The 22,971-nt window shown below is 59.2% G+C and overlaps 1 protein-coding gene across 1 annotated transcript; it reads left to right on the forward strand.

The window, feature by feature from the left end:
• The first annotated feature begins 4,621 nt into the window (after positions 1 to 4,621).
• Positions 4,622 to 21,925, forward strand: LOC104309018 (acyl-CoA dehydrogenase family member 11). Its single transcript, XM_054173270.1, has 14 exons — positions 4,622 to 4,921; positions 9,067 to 9,299; positions 10,636 to 10,735; positions 11,071 to 11,188; positions 11,588 to 11,730; positions 11,835 to 11,984; positions 12,859 to 12,953; positions 13,233 to 13,332; positions 13,621 to 13,761; positions 14,533 to 14,625; positions 14,966 to 15,073; positions 20,984 to 21,155; positions 21,366 to 21,432; positions 21,792 to 21,925. The coding sequence occupies exons 1-14, from the start codon at positions 4,622 to 4,624 to the stop codon at positions 21,916 to 21,918; spliced, it is 1,947 nt and encodes a 648-aa protein (XP_054029245.1). The 3' UTR covers positions 21,919 to 21,925.
• Positions 21,926 to 22,971: the final 1,046 nt, after the last annotated feature.

Raw genomic sequence — 22,971 nt, forward strand, 5'->3', positions numbered from 1 at the left:
CTGGATTGAAGAGGAAAAGGCTCTTTCTACAGTAATGAAAAGCTGATTGATCAAGGCAATAAAGTGGACATTAGATGGTTCACACTTTGGTGGGGCACTTGATTTAGCACCACCCGACACGGTGATTAAAACCTTCCATTAGATGGAATTAGCAAGGCTCACGTTGAGTGGCCTGAAAAACGGCTCCCTGGGAGAGCTCAACGTGCAGCTGCTGTCTGGGGAAGCTGGTAATGGGAGGGAGGAAGGAAACACCACCAACAGCTCCCCAGGGCAGCACGGCCTTGTCCACAGCTAGGCAGTGCTCCTGCCAACAGTTAAAAAGGCAAAGCCGGGGTGGGTTGATTTAAATCGTGAGCCAATGCAGCAGAGTCTTCTCAAGGCAGTTGAGCTGCTCTTGTTCTGCACTGCTACCTTTTAGGCTTTTCTGGCTTTGTCTGGGTTTGGGTTTTTCCTTTTTCAGTCCATGAAAGCCTCATTTCCATTTGTTGGCAGTCATTAAGACATGTTGATTGGAACACGGCGACAGCTTTGCTGCTAAGTTTAGCCCTTCATTTAGTAAAGGAGGGCAGATTAGAGCCATAAAAGCCCATTTCACACAAATGTACACCTGCCAAAGTTTTTAGTGTGTTCGATATTTTAGGAAAGTGCATTCTGTTAGTCATGACTGGCTGAGTGCTGGGAACAGGCCTGGAATGCAATCAGAAAGCAGACAAAGGCAGCGTGAGGTTATTAGCCAAATAAAGATGACTGAAGTCAGCCAGGGAGATGAGGAAACATGTTTCCTACAACACACCACGCTTCTAATCCCTTCATTGGTGCACCTAGACCGAGCTGCTCCACTCCGACCTGGCTGTTTCAGCACAGGGGCCCTCCAAAGCTTCACCACTGCAGTCTCACCTTGCCCACAGCCTGCGCTTGCTCCTAGGCTGTGAGGGGGCAGAAGGAGTCTGGCTGCCATTTATTGGTGCACCTAGACTGAGCTGATCCACTCTGACCTCAGCACCAGAACAAGAGGACACAGTCTCAAGCTGTGCCAGGGGAAGTTTAGGCTGGAGGTGAGGAGAAAGGTCTTTCCAGAAAGAATAATTGGCCACTGGGATGTGCTGCCCAGGGAGGTGGTGGAGTCCCCATCCCTGGAGGTGTTCAAAGAGGGATTGGATGTGGCACTTGGAGCCAGGGTTTGGGTGTCAGGAGGTGTTGGGTGACAGCTTGGACTGGATGATCTCTGAGGCCTTTCCCAACCTTATTGATTCTATGATTCTATGACCTGGCTGTTTCAGCAGGGGGTCCCTCCAAAGCTTCACCTCTGCAGTCTCACCTTGCCCACAGCCTGTGCTTGCTCCTAGGCTGTGAGAGGACAGAGGGAACCTGGCTGCCTTTATAATGCACTTATTGGTGCACCCAGACCGAGCTGATCCACTCTGACCTGGCTGTTTCCCTCCAAAGCTTCACCTCTGCAGTCTCACCTTGCCCACAGCCTGTGCTTGCTCCTAGGCTGTGAGAGGGCAGAGGGAGCCTGGCTGCCTCAGCCCCACCACCCACCTCCTCCAAAGAGGCTTCATCACCTAGATCAGAGATTCAGTGTTATCTGGGAGAAGTCAAACCTCTTCCCCATCATCTCAGGAACCTCCAGCTCCCCCCTGGGGGCTTCACCCCTTCAGGCCTGTGCCCACGCTGCCCCCTCAGGCCTCCCCTCAGGCCAGGCGAGGCTACAGCAGGCCCCAAGGAAACCAAAAGTAGGTTTTAAAGTCTTCCTCGGTGGTGGGTTTGCTTTGGGGGGTTTTTGACTGAAGCTCAAGCCTGGCTGGTCCTCACATGGGGCCAGGTCCAGCCCACCCCCCCGTGGCCTGAGGCAGGGGGTCCCTGAGGGGCAGGGGGTCCCTGAGGGGCAGGGGGTCCCTGAGGGGCAGGGGGCATTAAGTGGGACCCCTGGGACAGGAGGTGCCCTGAGGGAGGAGCACCTTGGAGCACAGGGACCCCATGGGGCAGGGGGTCCCTGAGGGAGGAGATGCCCTTGGAGCAGGGGGATGAGGCACAGGGCCCCCTGAGGCTCCCCCAAGGCAGGGGGTCCCTGAGGCACAGGGCCCCTGGGGTGGGAGGTCCCCCGCGACAGGACCCCCCTGAGGTGCAGGGTGCCCTGGGGCATGAGGGTGCCCTGGGGCAGGGAATACCTGAAGCAGGGAGTCCCCTGAGGCCTGCTCCGCTCCTCCCGGGGGGTCCGCGGTACCTGCGCGGCCCCGCGGCCCCCTCCTGCCGCGCGAGCCCCGCGGAGCCGCCGGCGGGCGGGGCCGGGGCCGGGGCCGGGCAGAGCCCTGCCCCAGGGCCCCCCCGGACCCCCGGGCACGGCGCCCCGCGGCGGCTGGCACGGGAGGCACCGGGTGCCACACGCCCCCCTGCCCTGCCCCGGGCCCGGCCCTTGGGGCAGGCAGGCAGAGGGGACCCCGGGGCAGGAGCAGCAGGGTCGTGGCAGCGGGCGGGGGGGTGGAGGGCAGGAGGCCCTCGCATGGAAACAGCAGAGACCATAGGATCACAGAGCTGGCAGGGCGGGAAGGGAGCTCAAGGCTCAGCCAGCTCCAACCCCCTGCCCTGGGCAGGGACACCTCACACCACAGCAGGCTGCTCACAGCCACCTCCAGCCTGGCTGCAAACACCTCCAGGCAGGAGGCTGCCACCCCCTCCCTGGGCAGCCTGTGCCAGGCTCTCACCACCCTCATGGTGATGAGCTGATGTGGGATGCCAGCCCCTATGGGTGCCTGGCACCCTGCCCAGGGCAGATGCTGCCAGCAGGACCACAGCCCCTCGAGCAGGGTCATGGAATCACAGAGTCATTCAGGGTGCAAAGGACCTTTAAGAGCATCGAGTCCAGCTGGTAATGCTGCCAGGCAGGTCACCACTCTACCCTGTCCCTCAGCGCCACATCACAGCTCTGAAACCCCTCCAGGGATGGGGACTCCACCACTGCCCTGGGCAGCCTGGGCCAGGCCCTGACAGCCCTCTTGGGAAAGAAATTGTTCCTCATGTCCAACCCAAACCTCTCCTGGGCAGCCTGAGGCTGTTTCCTCTTGCCCTGTCACTGTTTCCTCTTGCCCTGTCACTTGTTCCTTGAGAAAAGAGACCAACCCCCACCTGGTTCCAACTTCTTTTTAGGGCTTTGGAGAGAGTGAGAAGGTCTCCCTTGAGCCTCCTTGTCCTGTCATGAACGTTCCTGGGCTTCCCAGTCACAGCTGCAGGCGCTGGTGAGTGGAAGGATTTTCTCCATGGTTAGAGCTTTCAGTGTATGCCAAGGCCTGGGGAAGCAGGGGCCAGTGGGTGCTGGGGCATGGCACAGCTGTGACACCCCAGGTGGCTGTGGCAGTGCTGATCTGGCCCCCGTGCCAGTGTCTAGAGACCACTTGAGAGGCCACCAAACAAGAACCTGCATATTCAAGCAGTAAATCAGAATGACCTTGTGAGCCAGGGCTGAGGTAAAAGCTGTGTTTGCTCCAATAACCTTCCCCTAACCCTTCCCCTCTCCAGCTAATTTAAGCTGATGCTGGAGCTGGGCCATGTCCCTGTGTTTCATCCCAAACTGCAGCCTCCAGCAGTCATGCTTGTAAACACAGTTTGGTGTCATACCCACTGAAAAGCACTTTAAAGGGAAATGCTGGGATTTTTAGCAGCCTATCACCCTAAATCATGTGCAGGTTTTACACTGCTCAAAGCCAGAAGCCACGCTCTTAGAGTGTTCTGCTGCTTCCCCAGGGGAAACAAAGCCTTTTAAACATCCCCATTCAAACTCAAGGCATCAGGGACTTTGTAAGAGGCTGATTATTTTGGAGCTAGGATCACAACCCAGACAAGGAGGATGGATTCTGTTCCACCAGTATTTGACTTGCATAACACAGCACATAAACCATAGCCCTGTCCCTGGAGACATTCAGGATCAGACTCGGTGTGGCCCTGGGCAGCCTGCTCTAGCTGACTGCAGGGAGGTTGGATGAGATGACCTTTGAGAGTCCCTTCCAACCCAATGAATGCAATCTCTGAAGCTGTGAATGCCATAGAATCATAGAATTGTTAGGGTTGGGAGGGACCTCAGGGAGCATCCAGTCCCAGCCCCCTGCCATGGGCAGGGACACCTCACTCTAGATCAGGTTGCTCACAGCCACCTCCAGCCTGGCCTCCAAAACCTCCAGGGATGAGGCTGCCACCACCTCCCTGGGCAACCTGTTCACCACCTCCCTGGGCATTTTGTTACCCTTCATAGAGGAAGTGCATTTCCCCCTTCTCACCTCTGCCCTGTTACCACTCCAGGCAGTTCAGGGGGGCGCTGGTGGGAGCCAGCCCCTGGCTCCCCCCAGCCCTGCAAACGCCAGCGGGCTCCTGGCCGGTAGGGCAGGACAGGACGCTTCTGAGCGCTTGCGTTGTCCCGGGCTGCTTCCTGGTCTCTTTCCAAAGCCCTTTGCCCTAGTTCAGATGACAACAGCTGCTGGAAGGCTCCTCCTCAAGGGAGGGGAGAAGAAATGTTTGGGGCTTTCTAGAACAAGTTCCCAACATTAAAAACAAGGCAGGAGTCAGCCGAGGAAGGGCCGGGCAGGGGGAGCCGCCGCTGTGGCACACCAGCTCCGGGCTTCCCAGGGCCATGTTTGCCTTCTGCCTGCCGAGGTGCAGGTCCAGCGTTCCCTGCAAGCCCTGGCGGCTGCCTCGCTTCCAGCCTCCCCTCCAGGAGCGGTGCCAGCCGCCGGCGCCTACAGCGATCCACACGGCCGCGGGACAAGGACAGGAGGTCGGTCTGCAGGAGAAGCAGCTGCTGGACGCTCAGGAGATGCCTCTTGCAAGCAGAGAGACGGAGACCCTCTGCCACGAGGAGCCCGAGACTGGGAACCCGTATTTGGAGGACGCTTTGCTCCGGAGTTACCTGAAGGCACACCTGCCCCCCCAGGTCTGGCGTCTGTGGTGGTGTCCCTGGCTGTGCACAGCCTGGGGCTGCCTGCCTTGCTCTTTAACACTGTGGATTGAGCGTTTCTCTCAGCCCTTTTGTGCCTCCAGAGGTTAAACTGGGCTGGTTGTAGCCAGGTGGGGGTTGATCTCTGCTCCCAGGCAACCTGTGACAGAACAGGAGGACGCAGTCTCAAGCTGTGCCAGGGGAGACTCAGGTTGGATGTTAGGAAGAAGTTCTTCCCAGCAAGAGAGATTGGCCATGGGGATGTGCTGCCCAGGGAGGTGGTGGAGTCCCCATCCCTGGAGGTGTTTAAGAAGAGCCTGGCTGAGGCCCTTGGTGCCATGGTTTGGCTGATCAGATGGTGCTGGGTGAGAGGTTGGATCTCAAAGGTCTTTTCCAACCTGATTAATTCTGCAAGGAAATTCTTCTGTGAAGAATTTTATCAGCAGGGTTTAAAACCTGTCATCCTTGACTGGGTGCAAGGGGGACAGAGCCAAACATGCCAGCCCCTGAGGAGAAACAGAGTGGCTTAGTGGCAAGGACTCCTGCCACTCTCAGGGTGTTGCCAGCGGGGTGCTGGCTCAGGATGCCCAGTGTCTTTTGGTGGTTGTGTGGTTCGGGGATGTTCAGAACCATCAGGGATGGTGCTCTGCTCATCCACAGAAAGCATTGTCAAGGAAAGGGGGGAGGGGAAAAAACAACCTAAGGTGCTTCCAAGCTCTGCTGTGTTCTTCTGCTTCACTGCCCAGGGAAGAGGGGCTTGTAAGGATGTTCCCTCCTGAAGGAATGTTCTTAGCTGAGTGCTCAAGAGCATGCAAAGGCCTGGTGGGGGTTGCTTGTGCTCAGCACAAGGCATTGGCTTCTCTGAGATGACTTTCAGACAGGGCAGGCTCTGTACAGATGAGGTGGGGAGAGGCCCTGAGCTGCCAGTCTCTGCTCTGGGGGTTCCAGTGCTGCAGGAGCTTATCTCACTGGCTGTCCTTTGCTGTCACCCCCAAGGACCACAACTGTTCCTCACTTCTGAGAGACCAGATCTCATGGGGCAGAGTGATCTCTGTGAGTAGCTCCAGCAGAAAATGTGCTGACCTGTGAAGCCACAGGGGGGGCAGAGAGGGCAGAACTGAGCTTGCAGTGACACTGTCCCTGCCACAGCCTGCTCTCCAGGCAGTGAGCCCCCTCTGAGCACCACTGAGGCCTTCTTGCCAGAAGAGAGGGTGGGAGAAAAGGAGGACTCCTCTGGGGGCAACCACGAAGATCTTGCACCTTCAGAGGCAGCACGACTCCTGTCCCCTGAAAGCTGAGAGGATCAGTGAGGTTCCTCACCGAGGCAGGGAGCTGCTCTCCACTCCTTCCTTCCCCAAAGAGACAAAAGTGCTTGCAAAATCCACCGGAGGGATCAGCAGCTCCTCCCTCCCGTTCCTGCTCTCGGTCCCAGCGGGGCAGTGTTGCCTCACTGCTGAGCCGAGCCCAGCCTGCTCCCTGCGTCCTGCAGCCCCCACCTGCTGCAGCCTGCCGGCTCCCTCGCCCTGCCAGCACCTTCCTCTCCAGGACACAGCCACACATGTGGCACGCTGAAGCTCAAGGGCATGCTGGGGGTGGGTGCCTGTGCTGCACACAGAAATGGCCCAGAATGGGGCAAGACCTTTCTGTCTTTCTTTCTTTGACGCTGATTCTGCAGAACACAGCTTCACAGGTTGCATCAGGTCAGAAGGGAGCCTCAGAGGTCATCTTGTCCAAGCCCCCTGCAGGCAGCAGGGACAGCTCCAGCTGGAGCAGGCTGCACAGGGACACAGCCAAGCTGAGCTTGGATGTCTCCAGGGATGAGGTCTCAACCTGGGCAACCTGTTCCAGTGTCTCACCACCCTCACTGTGAAAAACTTCCTCCTGTTTCCTGTGTCCTGCTCCAGTTCCAAACCATTGCCCCTTGCACGACTGTGGAGAGCTACCTGCTGGTCCTTGACCCCCTTGCAAACCTGTCCTTTAACATAAAGAACTGTCTGCACTCTGCATGTGCCATGACTGGCACAGTTCCAATGTATTCCTCCCTGGCACATCAAAGGACAGATGAGGGTGGTGAGACCTGCTAGGCAGCAGCCTCAGTCTTGGCCCAGATGCCTCCTGCATATCCTGGGGTCTGTTTTCCTGGCTGCTCTGTGAGACCTTCTGCAGTGACAAACACATGAGCTGTGCTTTTGTTTTTTACCACATTCAGTGGGCAGCCCTGTGTGTGCTCAGGGCTTGAGCTGACAGCAGGGCTTGCAGAGTGCTCTGGAAAGTGTGGGCGAGGTGAAGGGACTGCTGAGGCTGGAGGTCACTGTAGTGTGCTGGCAGTTTGGTAGTCTCATGTCCTCCTGCCCATGGAACACCAAGCAAACAGTTCAAAGGTCTTTGTGCTTCAGGGATCAGCAGAGCCTGTGAACTTTGGAGTCTTAAGCTCAGAGGATCCTAGAATGGCTCAGGTTGGAAGAGACCTCAGAGAGCATCTACTCAACCTCCCTGCCGTGGCCAGGGACACCTCTCAGCCAGCCTTGGCTGCTCAAGGCCTCATCCAGCCTGGCCTTCAACACCTCCAGGGAGGGGACATTCAAAACCTCTCTGGGCAACCCCTTCCAGAGTCTCCCCACCCCTGTACTGAAGAGCTTCTTCCTCAGCTCCACTCTAACCCTGCTCTCCTTTAGCTTCAAACCCTTCCCCGTGGCCTGGCTCTGGACACCCTTAGGAACAGTCCCTCTGCAGCCTTCCTGCAGGATCCCTTCAGCTATTGGAAGGCAGCTTTAAGGTTGGATGAGGCCTTGGGCTACCAAGTCTAGTTGGGAGGTGTCAGGGGGGTTGGAGTAGATGAGCTCTGAGGTCCCTTCCAGCCTAAGATACTCTGTGATTCTATGGTCACTAAGGCAGGTTATTCAGCTGCCGGCAGCTTCACTGGGCTTTGGCTGTGGGCAGTGAGGAGCCCTTTCAGAAGGCAATTCTGTCACCCTGAAGCCAGGATCTGAGGGGGGCTGCAGTGAGTCAGTGCTCTGGGGGTGCTGGTTGCCCTCCCTTAGCTCTGTCCAGGCCTGGCAGCAGTGAGGAGCTGCGAGGCCTTAGCCAGGGCTGCTCAGGAAGCTGCATGCAGGTTGGAAGCTTGAATCCAGACCTGCTGGGTGCCAGGCTGAAGCTCAAAGGATTGCTGTGTTCCTCCTTTTCTGATCTTCTAGGCAGGTAATCACTGAGCCCAGTGGAAGTTTTGCTGTCCAGATGAAGGCTTTCTGGCTTTGGCAGCTCTTCCCCTGGCATCCTTCCCCAGCAGTAAATCACAGAGCAACTGAGGTCAGCAGGACCTCTGGAGATTGTCTCACACACACACCCCCCTGCTCATGAGCATCTGTGTCATTCTCAGTCCTGATACAAAACCCTCTCTGTCTTCTGTAAAACCCAGAGATGCTGCCAAGAGTAACTTGAAAACATGATTTGGGGGTGGGGGAAAGAAGCGGCAGCCAAGCACAGCTGTGCAGCAGAGGCTGAGACAAGCTGCCCAGCTTGGGAGCCCTCACCACAGGGAGAACACAGACTGATGGGGTGGGTCCAGAGGAGGGCCATGAGGACAGTCAGGTTGTTGGAGCACCTCTGCTGTGGGGACAGGCTGAGGGAGCTGGGGTTGTTCAGCCTGGAGAGGAGAAGACTCCAGGGAGACCTTAGAGTGACCTTCCAGTACCTGAAGGGGGCTACAGGAAGGGCTACAAGGAGAGGGACTGTTTCCTGCAGTGGCAGGGTGAGGGGCAATGCTTTGAAAGGAGAGCAGAGCAGATTGAGATTGGATGTGAGGAACAAGCTCTGCACCAGGAGGCTGCTGGAGCACTGCAGCAGGCTGCCCAGGGAGGGGGCTGAGGTCCCACCCCTGGAGGTATGCAAGGTGAGGCTGGACAGGGCCCTGGGCAGCCTGATCCAGGGCAGGATGTCCGTGCTGGCTGCAGGGGGTGGTCTGGGTGAGCTTTGGAGGCCCCTTCCAGCCCAGCCCGCTGTGTGAGTCCATGTGCTGCTAGAGCACAGCCTGCATGGAAGGGGCAAGCGGCAGGAGGGCACTCGCGCCCCGGGCCGGGGTCGGTGCTTTGCCTGCCCGGCCAGCACCAAGCCCTGCTGAAGGGCTCTGCCTGGTTGCTCCACAGGTACTGGAGGAGGTGAACCGCGACCTGGAGAGGTTTGGGCACCGTCTGCTCACCCAGGTGAAGCCTCTGGGCTGGGAGTGTGAGCTGAACCCCCCTGTGCTCCGGCAGTACGGTGCCTGGGGGCAGCGGCTGGACCGGCTCCTCACCTGCTCCGCCTGGAGGAGCATCAAGGAGATCGCGGCCGAGGAGGGGCTGATCGCGGAGGCCTACGAGAGGAGATTCTCCAGCTGGAGGTGCCTGGGGGAGGGAGAGTCACAGACCTGTCAGGGTGGGAAGGGAGCTCAAGGCTCAGCCAACCCCAGCCCCCTGCCATGGGCAGGGACACCTCACACCACAGCAGGCTGCTCACAGCCACCTCCAGCCTGGCTGCAAACACCTCCAGGCAGGAGGCTGCCACCACCTCCCTGGGCAGCCTGTGCCAGGCTCTCACCACCCTCCTGGGGAACAACTTCTTCCTCACATCCAACCTGAATCTCCCCACTTCTAGTTCTGCTCCATCCCCCCCAGTCCTATCCTTCCCTGACACCCTCCAAAGTCCCTCCCCAGCTTTCCTGCAGCCCCCTGCAGCTCCTGCAAGGCCACAATGAGGTCTCCTGGGAGCCTTCTCCTCTCCAGCCTGCACAACCCCAACTCCCTCAGGCTGTCTCCAGAGCAGAGCAGCTCCAGCCCTCTGCTCCTCCTCGTGGCCCTGCTCTGGACACTCCAGCACACAGCCTTGCTGGTTAACCTCAGCTGGGTGTGCTGAGCACCTCCTGTGCAACTGGTACCAGCTGAGGCATGCACAGGAGCACACCTCCCACCGCCACGAGCAGCAGGCTCTGTCTGCTGTGATCAGCCATAACTAATGGCCTGCAGTGGCTCACAACACTCCCTGAGGTCACCTTCCTGCTCCTGGGGCCCAGCACTTCCCTGCTGGGCTCCAGCTTTCCCTGCATTGGTTGTACCACAGCTGCTGGGCCGGGCTTTGGCTCCTGGTTTCGCTGGGGTCAGCCTCTGGGGCTCATCCCATGTTCCTGATTTTCAAGAGCTGCACTTGATGCCAGCAGCTGGCAGGCAATTGCCTCCCAGCCAGCCCTGTGCTGGCATTCCCCTGGGGACTGAGAATCATAGAATCACAGAGTCAGCCAGGTTGGAAGAGACCTCCAAGGTCACCAAGTCCAACTGATCACCCAACCCTAACTGATCAACCAAACCATGGCACTGAGTGCCTCAGCCAGGCTCTTCTTAAACACCTCCAGGGGTGCTGACCCCACCACCTCCCTGGGCAGCCCATCCCCATGGCCAATCTCTCTTGCTGGGAAGAACTTCTTTTTGTAAGATCAATCCTAAACCTCCCCCTGGCACAGCCTGAGACTGTGCCCTCTTGTTCTGGTGCTGCTTGCCTGAGGGCCCAAGCCCCTCCTGGCTGCAACCTCCCTTCAGGGAGCTGTAGAGAAACCTCTTCTGTCCCTCACTGGAACAGCTTTGGCCCTCCCAGGGGTGGTTCTCAGCTGTTTGGCTGTATTGTGTCCCACCCTGCCTCACTCAGGATGCTTTTGATCCTCCTGCCTGTCTCTCTCTCTCCCCTAGCCGTCTCTACCAGGCTGTCAAACTCTACTTGTTTTCAAGCTTCTCTGGAGGTTTCAACTGTCCACTGGCCATGACTGATGGAGCAGCCAAAGTCATTGAGGTATGAGCTCAGCTGGGCTTTGAGGGCACAGCTCTCATCCTGGCAGCACTGGTTAGAGACTGGAGCACTGGGCAGGGATGGAGGAGAGCTGCTCTGCTGTCTGGCTCTGTGACTCAGCTCCATCTCCCACTGCCTTCCTCCTTTAATTGGAGACTTGGTGCCCAGGCTGGCTTTGTCTCTGCTGACCACACTGTTCACAGCAAGGCCTTTGCTGCCCATGAGAGCTGTGCCACTGCAGCTAGCTGGAAAGGTGTCCTGTATGTTTTCCTAGGAGCTAGTTGGTTCTCCTGTTGCTTGGGTTTTCATCTTAGCTTCTTTTCCCTCCCCCAACCCAGTCCCTAGGTATGCCTGGACCTCTGAAAACTGCTTTTGGCCACCTGACCTCTCGTGACCCCGAGAGGTTCTGGACCTCTGGGCAGTGGATGACCGAGCGCCGGGGAGGCTCTGACGTTGGTAGGTGTCCTGGGGGTGGGAGCAGCTGCAGCTCTCTCAGTGAGAGCTGAGATGAGGAAGGGGGTGTGGGGAGCTCATGAGGGCAGGAAGCTGGCCTAGGGAATTTATCATGGGAGCACAGAATCCCAGGCTGGTTTGGGTTGGTGGCTCCTCAGGAAATGGAGGCTCTGGGTTGGACACCGAGGTGCATCCTGCCTGCGGGGCACTGCCACTGCCAGCTGCTGGGCTGGAGCAGGGGAGCCTGCTTCCTCTCTAGTTCTTATCCAGGGCTCAGTGAAAGAGATTAGCACCTAATCCACCCTGAGAGCAAGAGGTGACTTCGAAGAGCTGCTGCTTAAACCACAAAGCAGCATCAAGTGCTCCAGACCCCTGCCAAAGCCAAGCTGATCTCTCTTGCAGCCGGTGGCACCGAGACAGTGGCCAGGAAGCAGCCAGATGGAACCTACCTTCTGCATGGCTTTAAGTGGTTTACTTCTGCTGCTGATTCTGATGTGGCATTGACCCTGGCCAGGATAGCAGATGCTGAAGGACAAGTGAAACAGGTCTGTGGGGTGGTGCAGCCAGGTGGAGCAGCAGGGGTGTTGCTTTCCCCCCTCTTTATTTCGTTGTGATGAGATCCTCTTTCCCTGCCTTTGGCTGGTCCCAGGGTTCCAGTGGCCTCTCCCTGTTCTTCCTGAGGGTCCGAGATGAGGCAGGGAAGCTGAACAACATCCAGGTGCAGAGGCTGAAGGACAAGCTGGGCACAAGGCAGATGGCAACAGCAGAGCTGTGGCTGCAGGGAGCCAAGGCAGAGCTGGTACGTGGGGCTTCCCCTGCCTCTGGGCAGCAGGCAGAGCCTGGGGGTCATGGTGGAGATACCAGCTGAAAAAGTTCCTCCCCTCCACCTCTGAGGCTGGCTCCCCTGTGCAGATTGCTTCACCAGTGGGGCTGGGTGTGGGGCAGGGCTGAGATGAGCTCAGGGAAAGATGGGAGGGGAGAGGAAAAGCCACAGAAGCCATCTTAGGCTGGGCATTTCCCTGTGCCAGTGGTACTGGTGAGTGTGAAGTGAGAGGACAAGAGCAAGCAGCCTCCAGTTGTGCCAGGGGAGGCTTAGGTTGGACATGAGGAAGAGTTCCTTCCCCAGAAGGGTTGTCAAGGCCTGGCCCAGGCTGCCCAGGGCAGTGGTGGAGTCCCCATCCCTGGAGGGGTTTCACAGCCATGGTGCTGAGGGCTGTGGTTTGGTGGTGCCCTGGCAGTGCTGGGTAAGGGTTGGGCTGGATGCTCTGAAAGGCCTCTTTCAATCTAACCAACTCTGTGACCCTGTGGCAGCTGAGGGACAGCTCTGAGCAGCAGGGGGTAGGAACAAGCAGCAGGGGTCAGAACTGACCATGTTGACCCAGAGTCAGAGAATCACAGACCTGCTTTGGACTGAACAGATCATCCAGTCCAACCATTCTCCAGCTCTGCCAGGTGCTGGAGCCTGGCCCTCAGCACCCCCAGGGCTGGGGATTCAGCCCCTCTCTGCTCCTGCCACAGGCTTGGCAGGGCTTTGTGGTGCCTGGTGACAGGCAGAGCTGGAGTGGCCAGCCTACACCTCTCTGTCTGTCTGGGGACACTCAGATGTCTGTGTGCCCCCTTGCAAGGCTGTGTGGGAGGCCTCCCTCAGCCCCTGTGGCCCTTGGTGCTTGCAGATCTCGGCCGAGGGCCGCGGGGTCTCCGCCATCGCCGGCATGCTGAACGTGACCCGGATCCACAACGTCATCGGTGCAGTGGCCTCCATGAGAAGGTGAAGGCAGCTTGGATCCCTCCAGAGCCAAGGGAGGAGCAGCTTCTGAGCCCAGGGGGACCTGGCACAGCTCAGCAGTGCAGCCAGTTGACATCTAATGGCTGTGCAGGCACAGGTCTGGGAGCCAGCGGTGCTGGAGAGGGTTGGCCTGGGGGTGGGTGAGCGAGGCTTGGTGTGCCACAGCTGGGCAGGGCTCTTGCTGAGGGGAGGGCTGGGAGGGGAAGGTAAGCAGTGGGAGGCTGCTGCTCTGACTGCTGTCCCTGGCTGGCTGCTCCCCAGGATGCTCAGCCTGAGCAGGGAGTACGCTCGCAGGCGGGTGGCTTTCGGAAGGCTCCTCAAGGACCACCCCCTCCACATGCAGACCTTAGCCAGGATGGAGGTGAGGCTCTGGGGAGCTGAGCATCTGCTGGTGAGAAAAGAGATCCCCAGCTGCTGCTGGTGAGAAAAGAGATCCCCAGCTGCTGCTGGGCACGGCCAGCCTGCCCCTGTGTGCAGCAGCAGGCTCTGCAGGGCTGCTCGTGCTTTGTGCCTTGGCTCCTTGGCGGTCGCTGGGCCCGCAGGGGCAGGGGTGGCACTTTGCCCAGGTGCCTTTGGGAGAGCCTCCTGGCACCTGAGCACGAGGCCAGGCTGGCCTCAGATCCCTGCCAGTGAAGCTGTCCTGCTGCAGGTGCAGACACGAGGAGCCTGCCTGCTGCTGCTGGAGATCGCTCGGCTGCTCGGCCTTGCGGAGACCAAGCTGGCAAGTGAGCAGGACCAGCTGCTCCTCAGGCTGCTGGTCCCAGTGGCCAAGCTCTACACTGGGAAGCAGGTATGGGCCAACCACTTTGCCTGGGGCTGTGTGGCACAGGAGCAGCCACAGAGCTGGAGAGAGGGCTGGCTGCCGTGGCCAGCACAGAGGGCACTCGGGGCAGGGTGCCAGCAGTCAGCTCTAGCTGCAGGGCCTGCAGCGGGTCCTGCTCTGCTCAGGCTGGGCTCTGGGGGTAGGAGGTTTGTCCCTGTGCCCCCAAGGCCAGCTGGTCAGAACAGAACCACAGAAGCCTCTCTTCCCAGTGGTGCAGTTCCATGAGTCTGTGATCAGACCTGGCCTGTCTGGAGTACTCCACGTGCCACAGAAGAGCATTGCTGAGGCTGCCCCAGAGCCAGGGTGGGAGTCTGAGCCATGGGGAATAGCTTCCCCTGGGCAGGAATAAAGTTGTTCATGGTTCAGCACAGCCTTCACCCCAGGGGCTGGCCCTCAGTTCAAACACACAGAGGCAAGTGGAAGGGAAAGGCTCTCTGGGCTAGAGGCAGACTCCCATGTCCCAGGCACAGCTTTGTCCTTGCCCAGAGAGGACCCTACTGAGACAGATTCCCCCTGGACCTTCTCCTAGGTCCTGACTGCCCCTGCAGGTCCCCCTCAGGGGTATTACTCAGTCTTCATTCCTTGGGCTGCTGCTTCACATCATGAGCAACCTGCTTCAGCACATCAGTGGCATCCAGGCAGTCCCAGCCCAGCAGAAACTGCTCTCTGATGCTGGAGGTCTGCAGCTGCTCTTGGCCTGGTGCAGTGTGAGTCATGTCAGCTCTCTGCTCTCTGCAGGCTTCTGCTGTTGCTCTTGAGGCCATGGAGAGTTTTGGAGGCCAAGGCTACATGGAGGACACAGGCCTGCCAGCCCTGGTCCGTGACAGCCTGGTGAGAAAGCAGCAGAAGCTCCTGTGTGTCACCTGCTCCCCTGCACAGTACTCAAGACATGCCCAAGGGAAAGCCTCATCCTCCCCAGAGTCCCTCCTGGCTCCTAGTTGCCTTCCTGCTGACCTCAGTGCCCCCTGGGAGGGGGCATGGCTGCTCCCTGGCCCTGGGGTGGTCTCCTGGCTCCGGGAGGGACCTCTCATCACCACTGCTCCTTTCCTCTTGGGCTGATCATCTCTGGAGAGCTCCTTGGTACCCCTTGGCTCTGCTCTTTGTTTCCACAGGCTCTCCTTTCTGTATTGCAGTGGCCCCAAAGGGTTCTTGCATTCTCTTCACCCCACAGGTGCTGTCCATATGGGAGGGAACCACGAACGTCCTGGCCCTCGACGTGCTGCGATCCCTCTCCAAGAGCCGAGGGCAGGGGCTGGCTGCCTTCCTCTCCACAGTGCAGGTGAGCCCACACCAAAAGCACTGCTCAGCCTCATCTGCTCCCCTTGGCAGGCTCTGACCTAGCACCAGCTCATGCTGCAGGCTCAGACTGGTAGAGAATGTGAGCAAGCCAACAGACAGGCATCACAGGCTCCCAGGATGTCAGGGGTTGGAAGGGACCCAGAGATCATCCAGCCCAGAGACTCCAGCACAGGGCACACAGAACACATCCAGGTGGGGCTGGAGAGGCTCCAGAGCAGGAGACTCCACAACCTCTCTGGGCAGCCTGCTCCAGGCCTCTGGGAGCCTCCCAGGGCAGAAGTTCCTCCTCCTGCTGAGCTGCAACCTCCTGGGCTGCAGTTTCCATCCCTTGCCCCTTGGCCTATGCCAGGCTGCAGCTGAGCAGAGCCTGTGCCCTGCCTCCTGCCCCCCAGCCCTCAGAGATTTAGAAGCATTCCTTAGATCCCCTCTCAGGCTTCTCCTCTGCAGCCTCAGCAGCCCCAGGGCTCTCAGCCTCTCCTCCCAGGGCAGTGCTGCAGTCCCTCACTCATCCTGGTAGCCTCTGTTGGGCTCTCTGCAGCAGGTCCCTGTCCCTGCTGAGCTGGGGAGCCCAGAGCTGGGTGCAGTGCTCCAGGTGAGGTCTGAGCAGGGCAGAGCAGAGGGGAGGAGAAGCTCCCTGGCTCTGCTGGGCACACTCTGAATGCAGCCCAGGACCCCATTGGTCCTCTTGGCCCCCAGGGCTCATTGCTGCCCCATGCAGAACTTGTCCACCAGCACTCCCAGCTGCTTCTCCCTGGGGCTGCTCTCCAGCAGATCCCCTCCCAGCCTGTCCTGCTGCAGTTCATTCTTCCTGCCCAGCTGCAGGGCTCTGCACTTCTCCTTGCTGAGCCTCATTAGGTTCCCCTCTGCCCAGCTCTCAGCCTGTCTGCTTCACAAAAGCAGAGGGCAGGCAGTGCTCACTTTGGGATCCTTGTGTGCTCCCAGCAAACCTGCAACTGCTTGCATCTGAGCAGTGAAGAGCTCTGCACTGTCACAGCTCCTCCTGACAGGTTCCAGCAGAAGGATATGTTTAATGTGAGTCACCTTCCTGAATCCCAAACAGTTTGGTGGTTCTGCTTCTGGGCTGGAAAAACACCCCCAGAGCCCTGAGCCCTCCCCAGGGCTACCTGCTGCAGCATCACTTTCTGGGTTGGTTCCCACTGAAAAGATGGAAAAAGCCAAAGGAATTCCCCTGCTGCCTCTTCAGAGTTGCCATCCTCTGGCTTCACCTGCAGGCTGCTCTTCTACAGGTGCTCAGGTGGCAGAAGGGATCAGGGCAGCTCAGAGCCTCAGGAGGAGATGGCATCAGCTGGGGTTGGTCTGTGCTGGAAAGGCAGCCAGGAGCCAGGCTGAGGTGTGCCCAGCTCAGCTGCCCTCCCAGACAGGAGATGGCTGCTCCAGGTGGAACAATCCAGGTGGCATTAGCCCCCACACAGGGAGGGAATGCTGAGCACCTGCACTGTTGGGGTGAGCTGTGTGGAGCCTTCACCTTCTCATCCAGACCCTGTGAGGAAGGAAGGGTCTGGGGCACTGCACTGCCTGCAGCACTGGCAGCTGGGGAAGGCTTTCACAAAGGTGAGCAAGAGCCTGAGCAGTTCTCACCAGTGGCTCTGCTGAGACCCCCCCTGCAGTGCTGGGGCCAGCTCTGGAGTCCTCAGCTCAGCACAGCACAGCCAGGGACCTGTTGGAGAGGGCCAGAGGAGGCCACAGCAATGCTGGCAGGGCTGGAAGCCCTCTGCTGGGAGGCCAGGCTGGGAGGGTTGGGCTTGGAGAGTTCAGCCTGGAGAAGAGAAGGCTCCAGGGAGACCTCGAGGTGGCCTTGCAGTGCTGAAAGAGGCTGAGCAGAAAGCTGGGGACAGACTGTGGAGCAGGGGCTGCTGTGCCAGGACAAGAGGTGATGGTTTGAAGCTGAAAGAGGGAGATTCAGCCTGGAGAGGAGGAAGAGATGTTTGCCACTGAGGGTGGGGAGAGCCTGGCCCAGGCTGCCCAGAGAGCTGGGAGCTGCCCATGGCTGGGAGCATTCCAGGTGAGGTTGTCTGGGGCACTGAGCAGCCTGCTCTGGTTGGGGTTGTCCCTGCTGGCTGCAGGGGCTTGGGCTGGGTGAGCTTAGATCTCCCTTCCAGCCCAAGCAGGCTGGGACCCTGTGGTTCCATGCTGTCCATGCCCCAGCTCAGCTGTGCTCTGCATGGAAGCCTCCTGTCCTTCAGAGCTGAGTGTCCTCCTGCCACCCTCTCTGGCAGCTGGCTGCTGAAGGACAAATGCCTCAGGCAGTGTGGCCAGCACACAGGAAGGCCACAGCTGCTGCTCAGCAGGCCTGAGCACACCTGCTGATGGAAAGGCAGCTGGGCCAGCTGTGAGTGCAGAGCAGCCTGGTCTGACACCACAGGGAGTGGAGTGCAGAAGGAAAGGAGCTGGTGGCAGGCTCACACCTAGGCTCATCTGAATGCATCTCACACCCAGCTGCCATACTGCAGTGCTTGGAGCACCTTGCTGGTGGCCCTGAGAGGCCTCCTCCAGCTCTGCCACAGGTGGATAATGAGGAGCAGTAAAGAACACAGCAGCATGGTGCAGAGAGCTGCTGCACAGCAGTAACCCCACAGACCCAGAGGCACTCAGCACTGCTCCTGCCCTCCCACAGAGCAGCCTGCAGGGTCAGGAAGGGAGCCCTGGCACCAAGGGGCTCCAGAGGGCTTTGCTGGGTCTGCCACACCCAGGCTGCTGCCAGCCCCACAGGGGCTGGCTGGAGGGGGCTGAGCTGGGGGAGCTCTGATGCTCCCAGCCTGCAGGTGACAAAGGACACTTGGCACAGGGGCTGCAGGTGGGGCTGAGCACTCCCAGGACAGAGAGATCCTGGTGTGGGTCCAGGGAAGAGCAAGGACTCTGGTGGAGAGGCTGGAGCACAGGGCTGGGGGGAGCAGATGAGGGAGCTGGGGCTTGAGGGGAGGAGGCTGAGGGGAGACCTTGAAAGGAGGCAGGAGCCAGGTGGGGGTTGGTCTCTTCTGCCAAGGAACAAGGGGACAGGAGAAGAGCAAAGGGCCTCAGGTTGCACCAGGGAAGGGTTAGGTTAGGCTGCACTGAAAGGGTTCCCAAAGCCTGGCCCAGGGAGGTGGGTGCCTCCCCATCCCTGCAGGGGTGCAGAGGAGGCTGAGGTGTGGTGCTGAGGGCTGTGCTTTAGCAGCAGGCTTGGCAGAGTTAGAGAATGGCTGAACTTAGATTGGTCTTGAAGGCCTTGCCAAGCAGACATGATTCTGTGAGGCTGAGTTTCAGCCTGGGCAGTTAGAAAGCTTTTGCTTGGTGCCTTTGGTGGCCAGGCACCAGGAGAGCAGCCTGGGAGGTGTCTGCAGAGAGCCTCTGCAGCGCTGGGCAGCAGCCTGCTGAGCTGCTACAGCAGAATCCCTCTCAGGTGATGAACGACCTCCTCCTGAGCTCCTGGTGTGCAAACCCTCTCAGCTGCTGGTGTCTGGCTCGTTCTGACACAGCCTTCCCCTTCCTGGCCAGTGATTAAATCATTTAGCCCTTCATAAAGGGACTTTTACTGCTCCAATCCATTTCCTCTTTATTGGTGCCCATAAACCCGGTGCCGTTTGGTTTATGTTTGTCCATCAGGGCTCCCAGCTTGTGCCTGACGCCAGGGGGCTTCGGAGAGAGCAGCAGCAGCAGCCCTGAGTGCGGCACAGCTCTTTGTTCTCTGAAGGTCACACTTCGGCTTGACTTCCCCACTGCCTTTCCTGCTGGCCTTGGCAGCTGCCTCCTGAGGCTGGGGCACCCAGCAGTGGTGCTGCTGGGCTCTGGGAGCAGGAACTTCCCCAGCTCTGCACAATGTGCTGAGGAGAAGCTGAGCTGTTAGGTTCTTGCTGCAAGCTTGATACAGCTTCACAGATTGCACTGGGCTGGGAGGGAGCCTCCAAGGGCATCCTGTCCAACCCCCTGCAGCCCCAGGGACAGCTCCAGCCAGAGCAGGCTGCACAGGGACACAGCCAGGCTGAGCTTGGATGTCTCCAGGGATGGAGCCTCAAGCCCAGCCCTGGGCAGCCTGTCCCAGTGTCTCCCCAGCCTCCCTGTGCAGAACTCCCTCCTGATGTCCAACCTGCCCCTGCCCTGCTCCAGTTCCAAACCATTGTCCCTCAGCCCCTTCTGAAGTCTCTGCCCAGCCTGCCTGCAGCTCCTCTTCAGATACTGAAATGCAGCTCTGAGGTCCCCCTGCAGCCTTCTCTTCTCCAGGCTGCACAGCCCCAGCTCTCCCAGCCTGTGCCCATGGCAGAGGCTCTCCAGCCCTCTGATCATCTTTGTGGTCTCCTCTGGACCTGCTCCAGCCAGGTCTGTGTGTGTCCTGTGTTGGGGGCCCCATGGCTGGCCCCAGCAGAGCAGAGGGGCAGGATCCTCTCTCTCCTTGCCCACACTGCTTTGGTTGCAGCCCAGGCTGCCCTTGGCCTCCTGTGCTGCCAGTGCCCATTGCTGGCTCCTGCCCAGCTTCTCCCCCCAGTACAAACCCCCCTGTGCAGAGGGGATCAGTGTGTGGAGTGTCAGGAGGCAAGAGGAGCAAGAGGGAGAGCGAGGCCTGGGCTGCAGCTCAGCCATGCAGAGCGGCTCAGGTGGCCACTGCCCAAGGCAGAGTCGTTTCAGCCTGTACTGAACATTTATGGGGTGGAATGTGGAGCCAGAGCGCTGGGTGTGCTTCAGAATTCAATTACAGCCTGCAGAGTGACTCCAGCACAGCACCAGGGGATGGCTTGGTTCAGGCACTCCAGGTTCAATGTGAGCACTTCACAGCCTGGTTGTGTCTCTGAGCAGCAGCCCTGCAGGCATCCTGGGGAGCTCAGAACCCTCTGCCTTGGGCAGCAGGGAGGGCTGGGGAAGGATGAAGCTCTGCCTGGAAAACAGACATGAAGCTGAGGCCAGGGGCTGGTGTTTGCAGCTCCTTTGCAGGCCATAACCACAACCTGAGCACAGCAGGCAGTGGATTCAGGTTATTAAAGTGAGACTGTGCTTGGCTGAAGCAGTGACAGGGGACTCCTGCTGCCAGCCCTGGTTTGGGGCTTCTCCCTGCTGCTGTGATTTGAGCTTCTCATCAGTGTTCTTTGAAGTGGAACCCAGTGTGGCAGCCTGGCTTGGCAGTGAGAGCACAGTGGAAGCTTCAAACCCCTCAGTGAAAACCGAAGGGCTCAGGAGCAGCAGAGCTCTGAAGCAGAGCTCTGAAGCTCTTCTGCTCTCTGATGGTGTCAGCTGGACAAGAGCCCTGCAGCAGCATGGTGATGCCATCTGTGTGCCTGACACCTGCTGGAAGCTGGGGCAGGGCCACACACAGGGGAGCAAGCAGGAGCTGCTGCTGCCTCCAGCATCATCCTTCAAGCCCCTTCCCAGCCTCTGGCTCTCCAGGGCCTGCACTTGGGTCACAACAACCCCATGGATGCTCCAAGCTTGTGGCAGAGTGGCTCAAAACTGCCCAGCAGAGAAGGCCCTGGGGGTGTTGCTCAACAGCAGCTGGGAAGGAGCCAGGGTGTGCCCAGGTGGCCAAGGTGGCCACCAGCAGCCTGGCAGGATTGTACAGGCACTGTGCTTGGCAGACCTCAGATCCTGGGGTCAGTTTTGGGCTCCAAGGACATTGAGAGGCTGGAGAGGGTCCAGAGGAGGGCAACAGAGCTGGGGAAGGGTCTGGAGAGCAGGGCTGGGGAGGAGCTGCTGAGGGAGCTGAGGGAGTTCAGCCTGGAGGAGGCTGAGGGGAAACCTTCTGTGTCTCTACAGCTCCCTGGAAGGAGGTTAGAAACAGGTGGAGATTGGGGTCTTCTCCTGAGGAACAAGCAAACCTTCCCCTCCATCCCAGCTCTGTTAGGGTGAGGTGTGAGGCTCCCAGCTTTCCTTGCTGTCATCTTTCCTGTGGCTGTTTCCTTTGCAGAAGAAAACAGAGAAGGCTTCGAGCAGCCCAGAGCTGGAAGCTGCTGTGCAGCAGACACGAGAAGCCGCCGGCAGCCTCTCGCGGTTCACGCAAGCAGCTGCTTCCAGGGGGGCTCTGACCATGGAGCTGGCAGCAAGAGACTTCTCCTACAGCCTAGCAAGGATCTATTCAGGTAGGAGGAAAGAAGGGAATGAGGGATTTCAGAGCAGGAAAGGGCAAGGAGCCAGTCCTGGAATGGTCTGGTCTCAGCTCCTCTGGGTGAAGGGCAGAGTTCCAAGCAGGTTCAGCTCAGCAGCTCAGCCTGGCAGGTGCTGCTGAGCAGCAGTCACCCAGCAGCCTGGGCTGGAGCCCAGCGGTGCTCCCTTGTCCTCCTCTTCCACAGGAGCTCTCCTGATCGAACACGCAGCTCGGCCTGGTGCGTCCCCTGCAGACATCTCTGCTGCTCAGAGGTGAGCAAGGACCTCCCCAGCCTCAACCATTCTGGTTGCTTTTGCAGTGCTGCAGACTTTGCTCTGCCTCTCTGACCTCTGCTGTGGCGAGACCCAGACTGTGTCAGCACAGATGGACACAGGCAGGGGTTTGGTTTGGTCGCTGTCGGCATCGTGGCTGTTCCCTGCCACTGGAAGCCTCCGTTCCAGCAGCGAAGGATCCAAAGTGGGCAGGCCCCAGGGTGAAGCCAGCAGGGTCTGCAGGGTGGGCAGGCCCCAGGGTGAAGCCAGCAGGGTCTGCAGGGTGGGCAGGCCCCAGGGTGAAGCCAGCAGGGTCTGCAGGGTGGGGCTTGGACAAACCATTTGTGTTCTGTGCCCAGGTGGTGCCAGCAGGAGCTGTGTCCTGTGGCCACAGGGCTGGAGAGCAGCAGCTACGAGGCCAGGGAAGCGCTGCTGGACACCGCGCTGGTGTACGAGGGCAGCCCTGCCCATGGCAGCAGGCTCTGACTCCAGGGCAACAAGAGGTGAGTGGTGAGCCAAAAGCCATCCCAAACCTCAGAGCCTCCAAGTACAGGCCCCCAAGGCCAGCCCAGATCCTTCAGGACTCACCCCCAGCTGCACCAGCTGCTGTGGTCTGACACCCACCCAGAGGGCTGCTGCCACAGCCCCTGAGCTCCACTGCCAGATGCTGAAATGTTCTTTGCTGTGTTTTAGGCCAAGACTCAGAGGTCAAACCTGGGCAGTGACTGGAACCAGCAGCTCCTCCAGTGCCAGCTGCTGCTCCTTAAAAAGCAACCAGAAGAAGCCTGAGAATGATTTGAAGCTGATTAAAAGCCACTCTTGTGCCCTGCTCAGCCCTTGTTTTCCTCTGGCACTCCAGGGATGGGATTCCCTTCCAGGGCCTGCTGTAGCTGTGAGGACAGAAGGTGCCCTCAACCAACCAGCCTCCACAGGAGGGGCTGGCTCAGGACCCCCAGTTCAGTGGCTGGTCTTGGCCACTCACTGGACAAAGCCAAGGCTTTGGAAGTCCAAGTGTCCATGCTCCTGGGCAGGGCTATCAAGTGAGGGCACTGCTTGGTCCAGATCATGACTTGGAGTTCCCCTTTCTGTTCTACCTTGTATCAAAGAAGCTTTGCTTACACTTAAATCAACCTGGAGGAGAAGCTTTGCCTTCCCAGGGAGCCTGCTGGGCCTCTGGGCCCTGCCAAAGCTGGGACTCAGCCCCCAGCCAGCCAAGGTGGGCACCACAAATGTTCTTGCCCAAGGGCACTGCAAACAAGGAACAGAGAAGTGCTGTTTGCAGCCAGCCTCAGTGCAGAGCTGGACAAGCCAGGGGAGGTGGATTTGTTGTCCAGAGAGGTGCCAGGAGATGCCACATCCATGGAACCATTCCAGCTCAGGTTGTTTGGGGCTCTGAGCAACCTGCTCCAGTTGCAGATGAAGCTGCTGGCTGCAGGGGGGTTGGACTGGGTGGCCTTTACAAGTCCCTTCCAGCCCCAACCCCTCTGGGATTCCAGGAGTTTCAACTACTTCACTCAAATGCCATCAGAGCTGCAGCAC

This window comes from Dryobates pubescens, chromosome 25, assembly GCF_014839835.1.
Source record: "Dryobates pubescens isolate bDryPub1 chromosome 25, bDryPub1.pri, whole genome shotgun sequence".
NCBI lineage: Eukaryota > Metazoa > Chordata > Aves > Piciformes > Picidae > Dryobates > Dryobates pubescens.